We start from the raw sequence: 20,764 nt of genomic DNA, 5'->3' as shown, positions 1-20,764 counted from the left end.
CTGAAATATTCCTGCGATGGTCAATTCCCCCCCCCCAACATCAGTATTCAAAATGCATGAGGTAAGTGCATTTCAGTAGCCCCTATTACTTTGCCATCATCTTTCCTAGTGAGGATCTGGGAATCCTAATTGAATCAAGCAGACCAGTGATGTAGAATCTAAGAGTAAAGTAGGGGCCTATTTACAATCTAAGAGTAAAGTAGGAGCTACTCCATCAAAATGTGTGGTAACAAAGCCCGGGTACACCCTCGTGTACATGATGCCGTTCAAAACAACTCTTGAGTTCGGAAATCTCTGACTTCCCAAGACAACTGGGAACTGGGGGAAAAGAAACAAGCTCCGACTAGGAAAAATACACTGAACAAAAATATACTGCTCAAAAAAATAAAGGAAACACTTAAACAACACAATGTAACTCCAAGTCAACCACACTTCTGTGAAATCAAACTGTCCACTTAGGAAGCAACACTGATTTGATAAATTTCACATGCTGTTGTGCAAATGGAATAGACAACAGTTGGAAATTATAGGCAATTAGAAAGACACCCCCAATAAAGGAGTGGTTCTGCAGGTGGTGACCACAGACCACTTCTCAGTTCCAATGCTTCCTGGCTGATGTTTTGGTCACATTTGAATGCTGGCGGTGCTTTCACTCTAGTAGCATGAGACGAAGTCTACAACCCACACAAGTGGCTCAGGTAGTGCAGCTCATCCAGGATGAGACATCAATGCGAGCTGTGGCAAGAAGGTTTGCTGTGTCTGTCAGCGTAGTGTCCAGAGCATGGAGGCGCTACCAGGAGACAGGCCAGTACATCAGGAGACGTGGAGGGGGCCGTAGGAGGGCAACAACCCAGCAGCAGGACCGCTACCTCCGCCTTTGTGTAAGGAGGAGCACTGCCAGAGCCCTGCAAAATTACCTCCAGCAGGCCACAAATGTGCATGTGTCTGCTCAAACGGTCAGAAACAGACTCCATGAGAGTGGTATGAGGGCCCCGACGTCCACAGGTGGGGGTTGTGCGTACAGCCCAACACCGTGCAGGACGTTTGGCATTTGCCAGAGAACACCAAGATTGGCAAATTCGCCACTGGCGCCCTGTGCTCTTCATAGATAAAAGCAGGTTCACACTGAGCACATGTGACAGACGTGACAGAGTCTGGAGACGCCGTGGAGAACGTTCTGCTGCCTGCAACATCCTCCAGCATGACCGGTTTGGCTGTGGGTCAGTCATGGTGTGGGGTGGCATTTCTTTGGGGGGCCTGCACAGCCCTCCATGTGCTCGCCAGAGGTGGCCTGACTGCCATTAGGTACCGAGATGAGATCCTCAGACCCCTTGTGAGACCATATGCTGTTGCGGTTGGCCATGGGTTCCTCCTAATGCAAGACAATGCTAGACCTCATGTGGCTGGAGTGTGTCAGCAGTTCCTGCAAGAGGAAGGCATTGGATGCTATGGACTGGCCCACCCGTTCCCCAGACCTGAATCCAATTGAGCACATCTGGGACATCATGTCTGGCTCCATCCACCAACGCCACGTTGCACCACAGACTATCCAGGGGTTGGCGGATGCTTTAGTCCAGGTCTGGGAGGAGATCTCTCAGGAGACCATCCACCACCCCATCAGGAGCATGCCCAGGCGTTGTGGGGAGTTCATACAGGCACGTGGAGGCCACACACACTACTGAGCCTCATTTTGACTTGTTTTAAGGACATTACATCAAAGTTGGATCAGCCTGTAGTGTGGGTTTCCACTTTAATTTTGAGTGTGACTCCAAATCCAGACCTCCATGGGTTGATAAATTTGATTTACATTGATAATTTTGGTGTGATTTTGTTGTCAGCACATTCAACTATGTAAAGAAAAAAGTATTTAATAAGAATATTTAATTCATTCAGATCTAGGATGTGTTATTTTCGTGTTCCCTTTATTTTTTTGAGCAGTGTATAAATGCAACATGTAAAGTGATGGTCCCATGTTTCATGAGCTAAAATAAAAGATCCCAGAAATGTTCCATATGCACAAAAAGCTTATTTCTCAATTACATTTTGTGCACAAATGTGTTTAAAAAACTGTTAGTGAGTTGAGGAGGATTTCTGTCTGTAATAAAGCCATTTTGTGGGGGGAAACTAATCTGATTGGCTGGGCCTGGCTCCCCCGAAGTGGGTGGGCCTATGCCCTATCAGGCCCACCCATGGCTGCGCCCCTAACCAGTCATGTGAAATTCATAAATTGGGGCCTAACTAATTAATTTCAATTGTCTGATTTCCTCATATGAACTGTAACTCTGCAAAATCTTTGAAATTGTTGCAAGCTAGAGCTCCGACTTTCCGAATTGAAGATCACTGACGTCATGATTTGCGCTTGTATTTGACCGTGTTCCCAGTTGTCTTCTGCCGCGTTCAAAACAGCTGGGAACTCGGAAAAATACTAGGTCAAGGCCCGAGTTTCCGAGTTGGAATTCCGAGTTGGAATTCCGATATGGAATGAGTTGGAATTCCGAGTTGGGTGGCCGTCCAAATCGATTTTTCCCAGTCGGAGCTCGTTTTTCCCGAGTTCACATTTATGTTGAACGCACGGAAATCAGAGATTTTCGAGTTTCGGTTGTTTTGAACGCGACATTGAAAGCACCACGTGAGATCGCGGTAATGAGCGATATAGCAGACATCGAACGAGACTTGCCTGACCGGTCATCCTATGCCCCGTGTGATTGCATAAACAGAAAAGATGGCCGCCTCCGTCCGTGAAAAGCAGGCAGGTCTGTCAATGGTTTAGTTTATTCATTCCTAATCAGCATAGGCTGTCGAATATAATCGACTATTTTATCTGACCCTAGCTATCTACATGTTGGGGGAAAAAACGATCTGCCACGACGACCAACCATTTCTCGAGAAAAGCAATGCTAAGCTAACTTACTAGCTGGCTAATTAACTTTACAATAGTATTATAAAACAGCAAGAAGTCGGATGGCTAGCCTAAACGTACCTGTACTCTTGAATTCACTAGACACTGATGTGGCTGTCATGTCAAGAAACATGAATGCAACGCAGTGAATGTGTTGTCGCCGGACACACTGAAATACAGCTAGACAGACTGCTATGTTCCATTTCCCCTCATTAAAATGTGAATGGGTATCTAACAGTAGCTAGTTAACTATTTCACTCATCTAACGATTTCATAATTTCACTCAACATTGAGTGGCATAAATGGTATAGCAAAGTCCCAGTTACCCCAGACCTGTGCAATGTTTAGTGGGACAAAAGTGGTGGCTGTAGTAAAAAGTGGTGGCTGGGGCGGCAGGTGATCTAGTGGTTAAAGCGTTGGGCCAGTGACATAAAGGTTGCAAGATCGAATCCCCTTGCTGACAAGGTATAAATCTGTCTTTCTGCCCCTGGTCAAGGCAGTTAACCCACTCTTCCTAGGATGTCACTGACTTGCCCAGTTAAATAAAATAAACTGTCCCATGTGTTCTTCCATGTCCCCAGCTGCCTTGAAGCGCATGCTGAATTTCAATGCTCCTCCTTTGAAAAACACTGCTGCTGAGCCAGTATGGAAGGTGCTGATCTACGACAGGTGGGGCCAGGACATCATCTCCCCTCTACTGGCAGTCAAAGAGCTACGGGACATGGGGATCACGTTGCACTTGTGAGTAGGCCTAACTCACAATTTGACATCACTGTTAATAATCTATTAGTCTCCTTCACAGAAGGTACATTTAGAAAAAGCTAAAATCATGATATGCCAGACAAATAATTGATAAGGCTGTAAAGGCATTGAACCTTTTTGTGTAACAACCCATCAACTGGTGAGTATTTTGGTAATGAAGGAGCTGTGTAGTATATTTCAAAGGACAACAACAGTTTTGAGAAAATGAATGTGTCGATACTGAATTGAGCAATTGCAAATAAGTCCACACACACACAGCATTGACTTGGTGTCACTCAATGGAGGATACAGTCATCTAGAAAGCTCTTCAATGTATTTTATATTTCTCTATAGGTTGCTTCATTCAGACAGAGATCCCATCCCCGATGTGCCAGCCATCTATTTTGTAATGCCGACAGAGGAGAACATTGACCGGATATGCCAAGTAAACATCCCTCACTCAGAACTTCAACATGACATCGTCAGATATGTTTAAACGCTGGATAGGCCAGATGCTAAGGATAAATGTCTTTGGCCACCGAGTCTATGAATTTGGTGGCTTTGCCCAGATAAAATTATTTGTTGTCCAAACGTAACATCCCAGACATGTAACATCCTACTAGTCAGTATATTGTTCCATTCCGTTGTTTTGTCTCTCTTTCTCAGGACCTTCGTAGCCAGCTGTATGAGTCTTACTATTTGAACTTCATCTCAGCCATATCCAGAAGTAAACTAGAGGATATTGCCAGTGCAGCTCTCTCAGCCAACGCTATCACACAGGTTACCAAGGTGAGTCTACAACACACTAGTTTACCACTCTGCCAGTCTGCATCTCAAATGGTACCCTATTCCCTGCTGCACTACTTTGTGCCTGTAGGGCGCTGGTGAAAAGCAGTGTACTATAAAGGGGGATAGTGTGCAACTTGGGACTCAGGCCCAGTCATTTTCTATAAATCACATCACGGTATTTGACAGCCTTTAAGAGGAAGGTATTTTTTTTGCTTTTGTAGGTGTTCGATCAGTATTTGAACTTCATCACACTTGAAGATGATATGTTCATCCTCGGCAATCAAAATAAAGAGTTCATCTCCTACCATGGTAAGTTCATTGGATTCAAAAACGGGGCAAGATTTGATATTGTCAAAATGAAACTAAAGATAACTGTTTTTATTCACATATTACCTTCAGATCGTCTTCTTGATTAGCTGGCATGATTGTATTTGACTTCCTGTTTTCCTATTCCCTTTTGATTAGCAATTAACAAGCCGGACATCATGGACACAGAGATGGAGGCCATCATGGATACGATAGTAGACAGTCTCTTCTGCTTTTTTGTCACTCTGGGTGGGTCCTTCAACACAACGTTATCAATGTCACAATACTATTGAGAGTCCTGAGAGAACATTGCTTTGGTATTTCAAAATATACTGTGAGATGCATTTACTCAGGTGGCTATACCATTTCTACCTGCTAGATGGCAGCATTACTACCATTTATTACTCACAAGAATCGAAGCAGTATCAAGATAATAGTTATTCTGAGCGAGGAAAGCTGTTTGAAAGTAAAGGGTTTTGTCTGAAAGTGTGACCATATAGATGACACTTTGACAAAACAAACCCACCTTGCAGTCTGTTAAATGAGTCTCAGTTTTATCCTAATGGGGTTCAGCCACTACTAGACTCCAGCACATATAGAGAAGCTCTGCTAAACTCTTCATTGCTCTCTATTGGCAGCTAACAGATGTGTTTTGTTTTCTTAGGTACTGTCCCCATAATCCGCTGTCCAAGAGGGAATGCTGCGGAGATGGTCGCGGTGGTAAGCATCACCCTCCCTCATTTCTAACCATCTGAAGATTCCTCACCTCACCCGCTGTCAGGGGCGCAGTCTGTCTGAAAACTTTATATTAGTCTTGACAGTGCAGAGAGGCCTGGGAGAGTAGTACCCATCCCCTGTGGGCACAGTGAAAGGGGAAATTAGTCATTTGAGGACTACCCCAAATCCAACCACCCCCAGAATCTCAGCATTTGCAGGTGGAATGTTGATGCAGTCTGTGGAAGCTGATCCTCCAGGGGCCTTAATGGATGGGTAGAGTGATTCTCCTCTAGTCACACAACACTGCCCTTTGTTCCATGTAGTGCTGTGTTGTGGTGGTGATCTTAATGCAGGACTGTGTGCTTAGTCTTTATTTGGTTCAGAAGATATAGGGGAGGCAGGGTAGCCTAGTGGTTAGAGCGTTGGACTATTAACCGGAAGGTTGTGAGTTCAAACCCCCGAGCTGACAAGGTACAAATCTGTCGTTCTGCCTGAACAGGCAGTTAACCCACTGTTCCCAGGCCGTCATTGAAAATAAGAATGTGTTCTTAACTGACTTGCCTGGTTAAATAAAGGTAAAAAATATTTAAAAAATAATAATAATAAATAAATAAATACGGCCTCTTGCCTCGCTAGTTAAGAGACTAAAACATCTTAACCCAGTTTCTCTATTTCAGAAACTTGACAAGAAGCTTCGGGAGAACCTGCGAGACGCCAGAAACAGCCTGTTCACTGGAGACAACATGGGGGCCAGCCAGTTCAGGTGGTTCAGGGTGCTGTAGACTAGTAAACTGGGTATGAACCATAAAGAGAGCAGACTAGATGTAGACATTCATCCCATTGTGTACTTTACCATGGAAAGCCTACTCCATTCCATATGACAAAACGCATACAATGGCTTCTCACACACACTGTTTCACCATGTCTTTGTTTAACTCTGAGGTGGAAATGTGCTCTCCTGCTGTTCTCCTCTCCAGACCCACTGAACAGTTAGCTAGGCCTTCACAAGTGGTGGATGAAGATAAAACAGTCATGCCTCCTCTGTGAAAATCTAAGCTGGATCCATTTCAAGTCTTTTTTTGTGGTGGAGCATAGAGAGCCTAGTCAGTGGGGAACTCTGGGTACATATGTCATCCTCCGTTTCATCTCTGTCTGTCTCTCTCAGCTTCCAGAGACCCTTATTTGTACTTGCTGACCGCAACCTGGATCTTGCCACCCCCCTCCACCACACATGGACCTACCAGGCCCTGATCCACGACGTGCTGGTAAGACTGACAGGATACAGGGAGAGAGAAAGAGAGGAGCAGATCTGTTTGTCGTTCTCCCGCCACTGTTATGATGGACTTAACAGACACATCATACACTTTGACAAATCTAAGGGCTTACTAATGAGAAACCTCCCCTCTACAGTCTGGACTCATTCCTGGTGAATTGTGTTGGGTGTATGGTATTTTACACTGAGTCTGAACTGGTCTGCTCAGTAGTGTGAATAGGGTATATACAGTACACCAAGGTGTGTGTGGTTTTTCAAGGTAGCAAACAGATTTAACTTGGAATGTTATTTCTGAGATACTGTAATTACTCTGTGTGTATGATAAAGAGGAGGGTAAATGGTATGTGCTCAGTGCAATGACATGTGTCAGAGGTCATAAATATTAGTGAGGAACCATTTTCCACCATCCGTGCCTTAAAATGATTTGTGGTGTAGAGTGGACCAACCAGTCTCCTATCCAACCATTGGTTTTCAGCATTGCAGGTCCTTTGTTTTAGCCTCGATATATGTATGACAACGGTTGTTATTTTGAAGGTAGGCTATGATGATGTTAGTAGATATCAATGTTTGTTCCCAGATGTATCAAATCAAAATCAAATTAAATTTTATTTGTCACATACACATGGTTAGCAGATGTTAATGCGAGTGTAGCGAAATGCTTGTGCTTCTAGTTCCGACAATGCAGTAATAACCAACAAGTAATCTAACTAACAATTCCTAAACTACTGTCTTATACACAGTGTAAGGGGATAAAGAATATGTACATAAGGATATATGAATGAGTGATGGTACAGAGCAGCATAGGCAAGATACAGTAGATGGTATTGAGTACAGTATATACATATGAGATGAGTATGTAAACAAAGTGGCATAGTTAAGGTGGCTAGTGATACATGTATTACATAAGGATGCAGTCGATGATATAGATTACAGTATATACGTATGCATATGAGATGAATAATGTAGGTTAAGTAACATTATATAAGGTAGCATTGTTTAAAGTGGCTAGTGATATATTTACATCATTTCCCATCAATTCCCATTATTAAAGTGGCTGGAGTTGAGTCAGTGTCAGTGTGTTGGCAGCAGCCACTCAATGTTAGTGTGGTGGCTGTTTAACATTCTGATGGCCTTGAGATAGAAGCTGTTTTTCAGTCTCTCGGTCCCAGCTTTGATGCACCTGTACTGACCTCGCCTTCTGGACGATAGCGGGGTGAACAGGCAGTGGCTCGGGTGGTTGATGTCCTTGATGATCTTTATGGCCTTCCTGTAACATCGGGTGGTGTAGGTGTCCTGGAGGGCAGGTAGTTTGCCCCCGGTGATGCGTTGTGCAGACCTCACTACCCTCTGGAGAGCCTTGCGGTTGAGGGCGGAGCAGTTGCCGTACCAGGCGGTGATACAGCCCGCCAGGATGCTCTCGATTGTGCATCTGTAGAAGTTTGTGAGTGCTTTTGGTGACAAGCCGAATTTCTTCAGCCTCCTGAGGTTGAAGAGGCGCTGCTGCGCCGCCTTCACGATGCTGTCTGTGTGAGTGGACCAATTCAGTTTGTCTGTGATGTGTATGCCGAGGAACTTAAAACTTGCTACTCTCTCCACTACTGTTCCATCGATGTGGATATGGGGGTGTTCCCTCTGCTGTTTCCTGAAGTCCACAATCATCTCCTTAGTTTTGTTGACGTTGAGTGTGAGGTTATTTTCCTGACACCACACTCTGAGGGCCCTCACCTCCTCCCTGTAGGCCGTCTCGTCGTTGTTGGTAATCAAGCCTACCACTGTTGTGTCGTCCGCAAACTTGATGATTGAGTTGGAGGCGTGCGTGGCCACGCAGTCGTGGGTGAACAGGGAGTACAGGAGAGGGCTCAGAACGCACCCTTGTGGGGCCCCAGTGTTGAGGATCAGTGGGGAGGAGATGTTGTTACCTACCCTCACCACCTGGGGCCCATGTATCTATGGATCAGTATGTTTTCTAATGTTTTGAGTAGAAATATGACTAGACTTCACATCCAATAGGATCTCTGCCAGCCAACAAACAGAGTAACTAGTGTCTGTACCGGTGTCTGTTCATTTGTGTGTGTCCCAGGACTTCCACCTGAACAGGGTTAGTATGGATGAGTCTGTGGGGTCAGAATCCTGTCCTGCCGGAGCCAGACCCAAGAAGAAGAACAAGAAGATTTATGACCTCACATCAGCCGACATGTTCTGGCAGAAACACAAGGGCAGGTTTGTATTTGCTATGCAACATTTTTCCAGCAAAATTAAAGCAGTTACACATTTTTGAAAACATTGCAATGCATTCACAACAGATTTCACAACATTAAGTGTGTGCCCTCCGGCCCCTTCTCTATTACCACATATCTACAACACAAAATCCACGTGTTCGTGTGTGTATGTTATTGTGTGTTTGTATGCATGTCTGTTCCTATGATTGTGTTGCTTCACAGTCCCCGCTGTTCCATAAGGTGTGTTATCAGTTCATTTTTTTTTCTCTAGATTTTTACTGCTTGCATGAGTTTCTTGATGTGGAATAGAGCCATAACTAAACGGAACTCTATGTAGTACTGTGCACCTACCCATAGTCTGTCCTGGACTTGGGGACTGTGAAGAGACCTCTGGTCTTGTGGGGTATGCATGGGTGTCCGAGCTGTGTGCCAGTAGTTCAAACCGACAGCTCGGTGCATTCAACATGTTAATACCTCTCACAAATACAAGTAGGGATCTCCTCCACTTTGAGCCAGGAGAGATTGACATATTAATATTAGCTGTCTGCACGTCCAAGGGCCAGTGCTGAAAGTGCTGTTAAGAATGCAGAGTAGCTACTGTTATCAATATGTTTTAACCATGACAGTTTACAATCCAGGGTTACTCCAAGCAGTTTAGTGTCCTCAAATTGCTCAATTTCCACATTCATTATAAGATTTTGTTTGTCCCAAATACAATGCTTTTTGAAATATTTAAGACTAATTTATTCCTTGCCACCCATTCTGGAACTGACTGCAGCTCTTTGTTAAGTGTTGCAGTCATTACAGTTGCTGATGTGAATAGTGTTGAGTCATCCACATAGATACACTGGCTTTACTCAAGCACAGATGGAAAAAAGTAAGGTGCCTAAACAGCTGCCCTGGGGAATTCCTGATTCTACCTGGATTATGTTTGAGACTTCTATTAGAAAACACCCTCTGTTTTCTGTTAGACAGGTAACTCTTTATCCACAATATAGCAGGGGGTGTAAAGCCATACAAGTTTTTCCAGCAACAGACTATGATTGATAATGTCAAAAGCTGCACTGAAGTCTAACAAAACAGCCCCCACAACCTTTTTATCATCAATTTCTCTCAGCCAATCATCAGTCATTTGTGTAATTAAATGTCTTTCTACAAAAGCATGCTGAAAGTTTGTCAATTTATATTATATCTGGTCAAACACAATTTTTTCCAAAAGTTTACTAAGGGTTGGTAAAAGGCTGATTGGTTGGCTATTTGAGCCAGTAAAGGGGGCTTTACTATGCTTAGGTAAGGGAATAACTTTTGCTTCCTTCCAGGCCTGAGGGCTCACACTTTCTAGTAGGTTTAAATTGAAGGTATGGCAAATAGGAGTGGCAATATCATCTGCTATTATCCTCAGTCATTTTTCGTCCAAGTTGTCAGACCCAGGTGGTTTGTCATTGTTGATAAAAAAAAATCAAAATTACAATGCTTGTCTTTCATAATTTCGTCAGATATACTTGGATGTGTCGTGTCAGCGTTTGTTGCTGGCATGTCATGCCTAAGTTTGTTAATCTTGCTAATGAAAAAATCATTAAAGTAGTTAGCAATATCAGTGGGTTTAGTGATGAATGAGCCATCTGATTCAATGAATGATGGAGCGGAGTTTGCCTTTTTGCCCAAAATGTAATTTAAGATGCTCCAATGCTTTTTAGTATCATTCTTTGTTTCATAGTCGTAGTTTGTTTTATTCAGTTTAGTCACATGATTTCTCAATTTACAGTACGTTTGCCAATTACTTGTACAGCCAGACTTATTTTGTATGACCTCTTATACACTATATTAGGCCCAGCTTTCTAGATATGGCTACAATATTGTGATCACTACATCCGATGCATTTAGATACTGCTTTCAAACAAATTTCTGCAGATTTAGTAAAGATGTGATCAATACATGTTGATTATTTCAATCTTGTGCTGGTTAACTACCCTGGTAGGTTGATTGATAACCTGAACCAGCTTGCAGGCACTAGTTTCAGTTTGAAGCTTTCCTAGGAACTCGTGATCAATTACTGATTTAGAAGGTAGTCTGCAGGGGATGCTTTATAACTCGGTAGAAACAATCTATTTGGAGCATTGCCATAGTGAAGTTATTCTTGCCTGAGAGGTCGTTTTGACTCTTCCAGCCCGTTCCCAGAGGTGGCTGAGTCTGTACAGGAGGAGTTAGACACATACCGAGCCCAAGAGGACGAGGTGAAACGCCTCAAGAGCATCATGGTAAGCGTGGCACACAGGTGGTTTTATAGAGCTGTTCAACGAAGTAGTCTCACTGAAAACATTAAGACGACACTCACACTTGCATATTCCCCACTAAAATAACTTTAATTTTCTTCTCCAGGGATTGGAGGGTGAGGATGAGGGACCCATTAGTAGTATTAGTATGTCAGACAACACCGCAAAACTTACCTCAGCTGTCAGGTAAGCATCAATGTAGAATATACAGGATTTATCATTATCATTATTTATTCATAACGGCACCATTATTGACAGTTCTCTCAGTCCGTACCAAACTGTGTTTCCTCTAACAGCTCTCTGCCAGAACTTCTGGAGAAGAAGAGGCTGATTGACCTCCACACTAATGTAGCCACTGCCGTTCTGGATCACATTAAGGTCAGTGTTTAGCACTGTCTTGGCCAGACAGTGTTCTCTGTGTCTAGAGAGAGAGGGTTCTCTTTATGTCCACAGTGAACAGCGTCCCATTAACACTATTCTCAGATATTGTACACATATGGAAGACTGTTGTGCTGTGCAATCGCAGTTCTACCATCTCATATAAAGTTACTACATCTGTCAAAGGGCTGCCTAAAAATCCTCTTCAACTAATCTACACCTTATGGGATGTATTCACAGAGCCGTAAACTAGATGTGTACTTTGAGTACGAGGAGAAGCTGATGAGCAAATCCACCCTGGAGGAGTCTTTACTGGACATAATCAGTGACCCTGACGGTAGATGTGCCACTGTGCTTATCTTACACTGACGGTCGATGTGCCACTGTGCTTATCTTACACTGACGGTAGATGTGCCTCTGTGCTTATCTTACACTGACGGTAGATGTGCTTATCTTACACTGACGGTAGTTGTGCTTATCTTACCCTGACGGTAGATGTGCCACTGTGCTTATCTTACACTGACGGTCGATGTGCCACTGTGCTTATCTTACACTGACGGTCGATGTGCCACTGTGCTTATCTTACACTGACGGTCGATGTGCCACTGTGCTTATCTTACACTGACGGTAGATGTGCCACTGTGCTTATCTTACCCTGATGGTAGATGTGCCACTGTGCTTATCTTACACTGACGGTAGATGTGCCACTGTGCTTATCTTACCCTGACGGTAGATGTGCCACTGTGCTTATCTTACCCTGACGTTAGATGTGCCACTGTGCTTATCTTACCCTGACGGTCGATGTGCCACTGTGCTTATCTTACCCTGACGGTAGATGTGCCACTGTGCTTGTCTTACCCTGACGGTAGATGTGCCACTGTGCTTATCTTACCCTGACGGTAGATGTGCCACTGTGCTTATCTTACACTGACGGTAGATGTGCCACTGTGCTTATCTTACACTGACGGTAGATGTGCCACTGTGCTTATCTTACACTGACGGTAGATGTGCCACTGTGCTTGTCTTACCCTGACGGTAGATGTGCCACTGTGCTTATCTTACCCTGACGGTAGATGTGCCACTGTGCTTATCTTACACTGACGGTTGATGTGCCACTGTGCTTATCGTACACTGACGGTTGATGTGCCACTGTGCTTATCTTACACTGACGGTAGATGTGCCACTGTGCTTATCTTACCCTGACGGTCGATGTGCCACTGTGCTTGTCTTACCCTGACGGTAGATGTGCCACTGTGCTTATCTTACCCTGACGGTCGATGTGCCACTGTGCTTGTCTTACCCTGACGGTAGATGTGCCACTGTGCTTGTCTTACCCTGACGGTAGATGTGCCACTGTGCTTATCTTACCCTGACGGTAGATGTGCCACTGTGCTTGTCTTACACTCACGGTCGATGTGCCACTGTGCTTGTCTTACCCTGACGGTAGATGTGCCACTGTGCTTATCTTACCCTGATGGTAGATGTGCCTCTGTGCTTATCTTACCCTGACGGTAGATGTGCCTCTGTGCTTATCTTGGCCAGAAATGACATGCATCATGCATATGTGTGCTACTTTGTCAAGGGTTGGAAGTACCTGAGATGCCTTTTTTGAAGGTTTGGCAAACAACCGTTTTTCTCTTTGTAACAGCGGGAACACCGGAGGACAAGATGAGACTCTTCCTGATTTTCTACATCACAGCCCTGCAGCCCACTTCAGAGGTGAGGCCTGGGCCCCTCCGATCCCTTACCCTAACGGTCTAAGCCTAAACTCTGTCCCTATCAAAAACATACTCCCATCACACGTTCTGTCCCCATCAAATGCATGTCAAACTAGACTCTATCACAGGTCAGGGGAGGACCCACAGGATGCAGGCCCCTCTGTTCGGGAACTCTATGCTGATCCACTGCAGTCAGATCAGTATCATGTCCAATGGACCAAAACAACACACTAGCAACCTGAATAGAGACACTTTGTGGTTTCACTGTAGAAATCTAAACAAAAACACAATACACACTTTGAAAAACCTTGGGCTTGCCTTGGATTTAATTATGTAGAACACCATTAAGCAAAACACCAATTCCCAACATTTTCATTTTTCATATTCTTTTCTTCTGACAACATTCAAAATCTTTATTGTTCGATATGACGCATGTAGAGGCAGATTCTAGGAACATTGAAACCCTTTGAAGCCGCGACCAAACATCATTACTCCAGATATCCAATAATGCTAGCCTGTTCTGTTCTGGGCATCTCAAGGCCCTCTGTATAGGAGACCTTCCGGCTCTCCACAATGACTGGGGGTTCTACGTCCCTCCTGTTCTCTTCAGTGAGATTAGGGCTGATCTAGGATCTGTTGTTCACCCCTGTCCGTATAACCTTATTCATTATCATCTAAAAGACACAACTGATCCCAGAACAGCACTTCTACTCTGAGGCGCTTTGTTAATATGGGCCCAGGTTTCTGGCTGTGGCTGCAGGCTGGTATCAGTGTTAGGATCAGGCTGTCCTGGAGCATCATGTTGATCAATGGTCTCCCTAACAGGCCTTCTCCTCTGAGACACCATGCTGTTCCCTGGCCTGACCGCTGAAGTCAAGCAGGAAATTGTTTTCTACCACTAATGTCTGTGGTATTTCTCCTTTCGTCTCTGTCCCCATGAACCTGAACCCTCCCTGGGTAGATTATCACCATGGGATTACCCTCTCCGGTTCATCCGTCCACTCCTGCTCTTAAGGTTATTTGTTTTCCCTGGCAGATGTGGTGTAACATGGTACATTAAACAGTCTCTGCCTTCATTCCATACTATAAAGATGATGCCATCACACTTGGCCTCACACTCTGTTTATGAACAATGGGTGTCGATCCCTTTGGGGTACTAGACCTTGAATGCCTGCTCGATCACTTGTATGTTTTACCTTGTCGAAAACAGGCATTCTTTATGTTCTGTGATGTAGACTGATCTGGACCAATACAAGAAGGCTCTGCTAGACACAGGCTGTGACCTGTCCCCTGTCAACTACATCAAGCAGTGGAAGTAAGTTGGTCCATAAAATTGTTTCATACATACAGAACAAAACAGTTAAACATAACAGTTATCCACATTTTGTTTTAGACAACAAGCTACTTATATATTGTCTCTTTTTTTTCAGGGCTTTCACTAAGATTGCTGCCACACCATCTAACTATGGGAACAGCGGTGTAAAACCTATGGGGTAAGAGAGAGAGTGTGTCCCTTTCCATAGACCACAGTTTTAATCATTATTTAACCAGATAAGTTATTGAGAACACATTTTTATTTTACAATAACATAATCCATGCTAGTTCCATATTCCTAACCCCCGTGTTGACACTCTCCTAACCCCCGTGTTGACACTCTCCTAACCCCCGTGTTGACACGGTCTTCCTGTCTCTGTCTCACAGCCTCTTCTCTAGGGTGATGAACTCTGGCTCCCAGTTTGTCATGGAGGGGGTGAAGCACCTGGTGCTCAAACAGCGTGTAAGTAGCTCTACACAGAGGGAGAAATACACACACACAAACACAGAGGGAGAAATACACACACACAAACACAGAGGGAGAAATACACACACACAAACACAGAGGGAGAAATACACACACACAAACACAGAGGGAGAAATACACACACACAAACACAGAGGGAGAAATACACACACACAAACACAGAGGGAGAAATACACACACACAAACACAGAGGGAGAAATACACACACACAAACACAGAGGGAGAAATACACACACACAAACACAGAGGGAGAAATACACACACACAAACACAGAGGGAGAAATACACACACACAAACACAGAGGGAGAAATACACACACACACAAACACAGAGGGAGAAATACACACACACACAAACACAGAGGGAGAAATACACACACACACAAACACAGAGGGAGAAATACACACACACACAAACACAGAGGGAGAAATGCACACACACACAAACACAGAGGGAGAAATACACACACACACAAACACAGAGGGAGAAATACACAGGATGAGTAGGAAGATACCGAATGTCTCCTAATCTTACTCCTGCTGAGGTTTGCTGAGAGGCTGGCTTGCTGAGAGGCTGGCTTGCTGAGAGGCTGGCTTGCTGAGAGGCTGGCTTGCTGAGAGGCTGGCTTGCTGAGAGGCTGGCTTGCTGAGAGGCTGGCTTGCTGAGAGGCTGGCTGGCTGGCTGAGAGGCTGGCTGGCTGGCTTGCTGAGAGGCTGGCTGGCTGGCTTGCTGAGAGGCTGGCTGGCTGGCTTGCTGAGAGGCTGGCTGGCTGGCTTGCTGAGAGGCTGGCTGGCTGGCTTGCTGAGAGGCTGGCTGGCTGGCTTGCTGAGAGGCTGGCTGGCTGGCTTGCTGAGAGGCTGGCTGGCTGGCTTGCTGAGAGGCTGGCTGGCTTGCTGAGAGGCTGGCTGGCTTGCTGAGAGGCTGGCTGGCCCGGCTGGGAGACTGGCTGGCCCGGCTGGGAGAGGCTGGCCGAGGATACTGTCTGTATGTGTTCTTTTAAAGTGTCCAGATGTCAATTGGTTTTGATGGGAAGGTTTTTCCTGGAGACGTGTATGATAATTATCTCACTTACAGTGCCTTGCAAAAGTATTCGGCCCCCTTGAACTTTGCAACCTTTTGCCACATTTCAGGCTTCAAACCTAAAGATATAAAACTGTATTTTTTTGTGAAGAATCAACAACAAGTGGGACACAATCATGAAGTGGAACGACATTTATTGGCTATTTTAAACTTTTTTAACAAATCAAAAACTGAAAAATTGGGCGTGCAAAATTATTCAGCCCCCTTAAGTTAATACTTTGTTGCGCCACCTTTTGCTGCGATTACAGCTGTAAGTCGCTTGGGGTATGTCTCTATCAGTTTTGCACATCGAGAGACTGACATTTTTTCCCATTCCCCCTGCAAAACAGCTCGAGCTCAGTGAGGTTGGATGGAGAGCATTTGTGAACAGCAGTTTTCAGTTCTTTCCACAGATTCTCGATTGGATTCAGGTCTGGACTTTGACTTGGCCAGTCTAACACCTGGATATGTTTATTTTTGAACCATTCCATTGTAGATTTTGCTTTATGTTTTGGATCATTGTCTTGTTGGAAGACACATCTCCGTCCCAGTCTCAGGTCTTTTGCAGACTCCATCAGGTTTTCTTCCAGAATGGTCCTGTATTTGGCTCCATCCATCTTCCCATCAATTTTAACCATCTTCCCTGTCCCTGCTGAAGAAAAGCAGGCCCAAACCATGATGCTGCCACCACCATGTTTGACAGTGGGGATGGTGTGGTCAGGGTGATGAGCTGTGTTGCTTTTACGCCAAACATAACGTTTTGCATTGTTGCCAAAAAGTTCAATTTTGGTTTCATCTGACCAGAGCACCTTCTTCCACATGTTTGGTGTGTCTCCCAGGTGGCTTGTGGCAAACTTTAAACAACACTTTTTATGGATATCTTTAAGAAATGGCTTTCTTCTTGCCACTCTTCCATAAAGGCCAGATTTGTGCAATATACGACTGATTGTTGTCCTATGGACAGAGTCTCCCACCTCAGCTGGAGATCTCTGCAGCTCATCCAGAGTGATCATGGGCCTCTTGGCTGCATCTCTGATCAGTCTTCTCCTTGTATGAGCTGAAAGTTTAGAGGGACGGCCAGGTCTTGGTAGATTTGCAGTGGTCTGATACTCCTTCCATTTCAATATTATCGCTTGCACAGTGCTCCTTGGGATGTTTAAAGCTTGGGAAATCTTTTTGTATCCAAATCCGGCTTTAAACTTCTTCACAACAGTATCTCGGACCTGCCTGGTGTGTTCCTTGTTCTTCATGATGCTCTCTGCGCTTTTAACGGACCTCTGAGACTATCACAGTGCAGTTGCATTTATACGGAGACTTGATTACACACAGGTGGATTGTATTTATCATCATTAGTCATTTAGGTCAACATTGGATCATTCAGAGATCCTCACTGAACTTCTGGAGAGAGTTTGCTGCACTGAAAGTAAAGGGGCAGATCATTTTGCACGCCCAATTTTTCAGTTTTTGATTTGTTAAAAAAGTTTGAAATATCCAATAAATGTCGTTCCACTTCATGATTGTGTCCCACTTGTTGTTGATTCTTCACAAAAAATACAGTTTTATATCTTTATGTTTGAAGCCTGAAATGTGGCCAAAGGTCGCAAAGTTCAAGGGGGCCGAATACTTTCGCAAGGCACTGTAGCTGCTATGTTAGTCAGTCTGTAATGAATGATATCATCCGGTGAGCAGAACAGAGTTTGAACGAGTTTCTCTTTCAGAACCTGCCCGTCACACGTATTCTGGACAACCTGATGGAGATGAAGTCCAACCCGGTGAGTCTCCTCCTCTTTTTATTCCCTCCTCTCCTTCTCTCTTCCCTCCTCCTCTGTTCCCTCTTTCTCGTGGACATTCCTCTATGTATTTGTGTTTCACCGTCACATTCAGGAGGGAAGCATGCTCATAATACAGTAGCAAAAAGATGGACAACCTGATTGGAGGCTCATGTATGGAGTCTGAGACCTCTGCAATCATGCCTCTATTCTGTTCAGATCACTTCTGACTGGATATGTGGAGAAACTATTCATCACTATTTGTGAAGGATTACTTTTTTAGATACTTAAGCTACTTTGCAAAATGGGGGAGGGAGGGAGAGAGGGGTATTGTTTGATCTGAATGAGTTAAATGTGTCTCACAGAATACATCCTGCTTGTACAGGAGCTGTGGTTACTAAGAGGAATTGGGTGACCTCTAAGCAATGGAAGGAATTGAGTGTTTCTAGAATTGAGTCTGGTGTACTGATGATATATGATCTGCAGGAGACAGATGACTACAGATACTTTGATCCCAAGATGCTGCGTGGCAGTGAGAGGTAAGACTCCATAAAGAAGTCCAAAGATAGCAGTTACTTAGCTAAGGCCTATACATGTTCTGTGCCTGCAAGATGTTTCTAACACTCCTGCCTTCCAACCAGCTCCATCCCAAGGAACAAGAACCCGTTTCAAGAGGTGAGTCCTGCCATGGTCAGCAGAAAGAGACACACCAATAGAACCTCCATGTCCAGTAACTGCTGTGGCCCTGAGTAACCTGGACGGTCCTGGCCCTTAGCCTGGCCTGACTGTGTGAAGGGTAGAGCACTAATCTCATCTGTGTGTCCTGACCTGAATCTAGCAGCCTTATGTAGCATTACGGTCTCAAAATGAGACTTTCTCTCCTATTTTAGGCTATCGTCTTCATGGTGGGAGGAGGGAACTACGTAGAATATCAAAACCTGGTGGACTACACAAAGGTAGCTTCTTATTACTCTAAATCCGTTTGTTTTTCAAGAACCTCTTCATATATCCAGTTGAGTTTTTATTGAACCATGTGTATTTTGTGGTACCCTTTTTTAGGCAAAGCCAGGGAAGAGGGTGCTGTACGGATGCAGTGAGCTCTTCAATGCAGGACAGTTCATCAAGCAGGTAGGAGGACCAACAGCCTTTTAAAAAATTCAATAATAATAATATTGCTAATTATGTATAATTGATCATTATCATTTGATAATATCATGATATTTATCAACAGTAATCATTAACAAGCCCAAAACATAATATGAAATGATGACACACATTGTGGGTTTGTGTTAAATAACCTACTCTGCTTAATTGATCTCAGATGTCTTGTTCTGACTATTTCTCCATGCTTATCTCCACAGCTGTCCTCACTCGGCCAAAAGTAAAAACAAGAAAATATATGAACATTTTATTTTCTTCAATTCCATTTCTCCTAAATACTCAAGACCTCCCGAATCATACTGTAGAATCATACCTCTAGTTTCTCTCTCTGATATTCCATGTATTTTATCATGTGTACTGTACTTACATTGTTTGTTTACCTAATTATCTTTACACTCTCAACAAATAAAGATTAACAGTCTTACTCAGCACTGCTGTGATGTCTAGTGTTTGTACCAGGGTTTTCCAACTTGTCCTTTGTTTCATCTTATTCTAGATCAGAACAGGGTGTTTTAGCGGAGACTTCAGGATTATTATTTTAAAAGTTTACATATAGCCCCGTTAGTCTGTTTCTGTTCCCCTTGGGCCATTTTGGAGCTGAACTCATCAACCAAGCAGGATCAAGGGATTAGGCTAATAATGTATGAAAGACACAGCCATGCCTGTTCTCTCAGCCTCAGTCTATTGCTGTACACCTGCCTGCTGCTGGCTGGCTGGCCACATAGACATGGTGATCCTGTGGAGAGACAAGAGAACGCGACCATCCACCTGAGCGGTCTCTGGGACACCACTCACTTCACCTGTCTTTAATCAGAACAACACTGGGCTCTTCAGATGTGTGTGTGGTTGAAATGAGACCGTTGTGAAAGTTTGGATCTTAGCCTAGTGGCACTCAAATGACAAGGGTGCTGATGGAGGACACCATTATATCCCTTCCTAATGTAACTGTCTACAGTGTGTCAGCCAAGGAGGAGACTGCCATTGTTGATACTAGGTAATTATTCTAATGTTTACCTTGTCAAACTGCTGTAGAGCTACACTGTTGATAATATAGAAAAGACAACTTTCACAAAATAAATACATGGTGAATCTTGAGTGTACTTGTATTCTGATAGCATTGCGAGTTGTCTTCATGGATACGGTTTAATTGGGATGTATTTTATTTACATTTCCAGGGTGGCTCTCCTGGCTAGGTAATAGTGGGGATTTGTTATTGAAGTGTCTCGCTTTGAGGAAAACACAGGGCCACTGACACGGCCGGCTACCAAAACCTATGGCCTCCTCTGTGGCCAACATGAGTTAAACATGTTAACCCTCACAATGCTGCTGTCCAAGACTATCCCTAGCCACGTCCTCAGAGCATGCGCAGACCAGCTGGCTGGTGTGTTTATGGACATATTCAATCTCTCCCTATCCAGGTCTTCTGTACCCACTTGTTTCATGTTGTCCACCATTGTTCCTGTACCCAAGAAAGTGAAGGTAACTGAACTAAATAAAATACAATTTTATTTGTCACATACACATGGTTAGCAGATGTTAATGCGAGTGTAGCGAAATGTTTGTGCTTCTAGATCCGACCATGCAGTAATAACCAACGAGTAATCTAGCTAACAATTCCAAAACTACTACCTTATACACATAAGTGTAAAGGGATAAAGAA

General features: G+C 44.1%; 1 protein-coding gene across 1 annotated transcript; it reads left to right on the top strand.

The window, feature by feature from the left end:
• Window positions 1-2,443: 2,443 nt before the first annotated feature.
• On the top strand, window positions 2,444-19,533 carry LOC135525666 (sec1 family domain-containing protein 1-like). The gene is made up of 24 exons (XM_064953426.1): window positions 2,444-2,753; window positions 3,481-3,640; window positions 3,995-4,085; window positions 4,307-4,429; window positions 4,651-4,738; window positions 4,895-4,984; window positions 5,400-5,455; window positions 6,130-6,215; window positions 6,618-6,717; window positions 8,806-8,945; window positions 11,112-11,202; window positions 11,324-11,403; window positions 11,514-11,595; window positions 11,836-11,932; window positions 13,244-13,314; window positions 14,549-14,628; window positions 14,744-14,806; window positions 15,015-15,090; window positions 17,893-17,946; window positions 18,430-18,482; window positions 18,585-18,618; window positions 18,834-18,899; window positions 19,003-19,071; window positions 19,305-19,533. The coding sequence occupies exons 1-24, from the start codon at window positions 2,723-2,725 to the stop codon at window positions 19,326-19,328; spliced, it is 1,905 nt and encodes a 634-aa protein (XP_064809498.1). The 5' UTR covers window positions 2,444-2,722; the 3' UTR covers window positions 19,329-19,533.
• The last annotated feature ends 1,231 nt before the right edge of the window (window positions 19,534-20,764 follow it).

This window comes from Oncorhynchus masou, chromosome 32 (assembly GCF_036934945.1).
Source record: "Oncorhynchus masou masou isolate Uvic2021 chromosome 32, UVic_Omas_1.1, whole genome shotgun sequence".
Taxonomy (NCBI): domain Eukaryota; kingdom Metazoa; phylum Chordata; class Actinopteri; order Salmoniformes; family Salmonidae; genus Oncorhynchus; species Oncorhynchus masou.
This window is presented reverse-complemented; position numbering and strand designations above follow the sequence as displayed.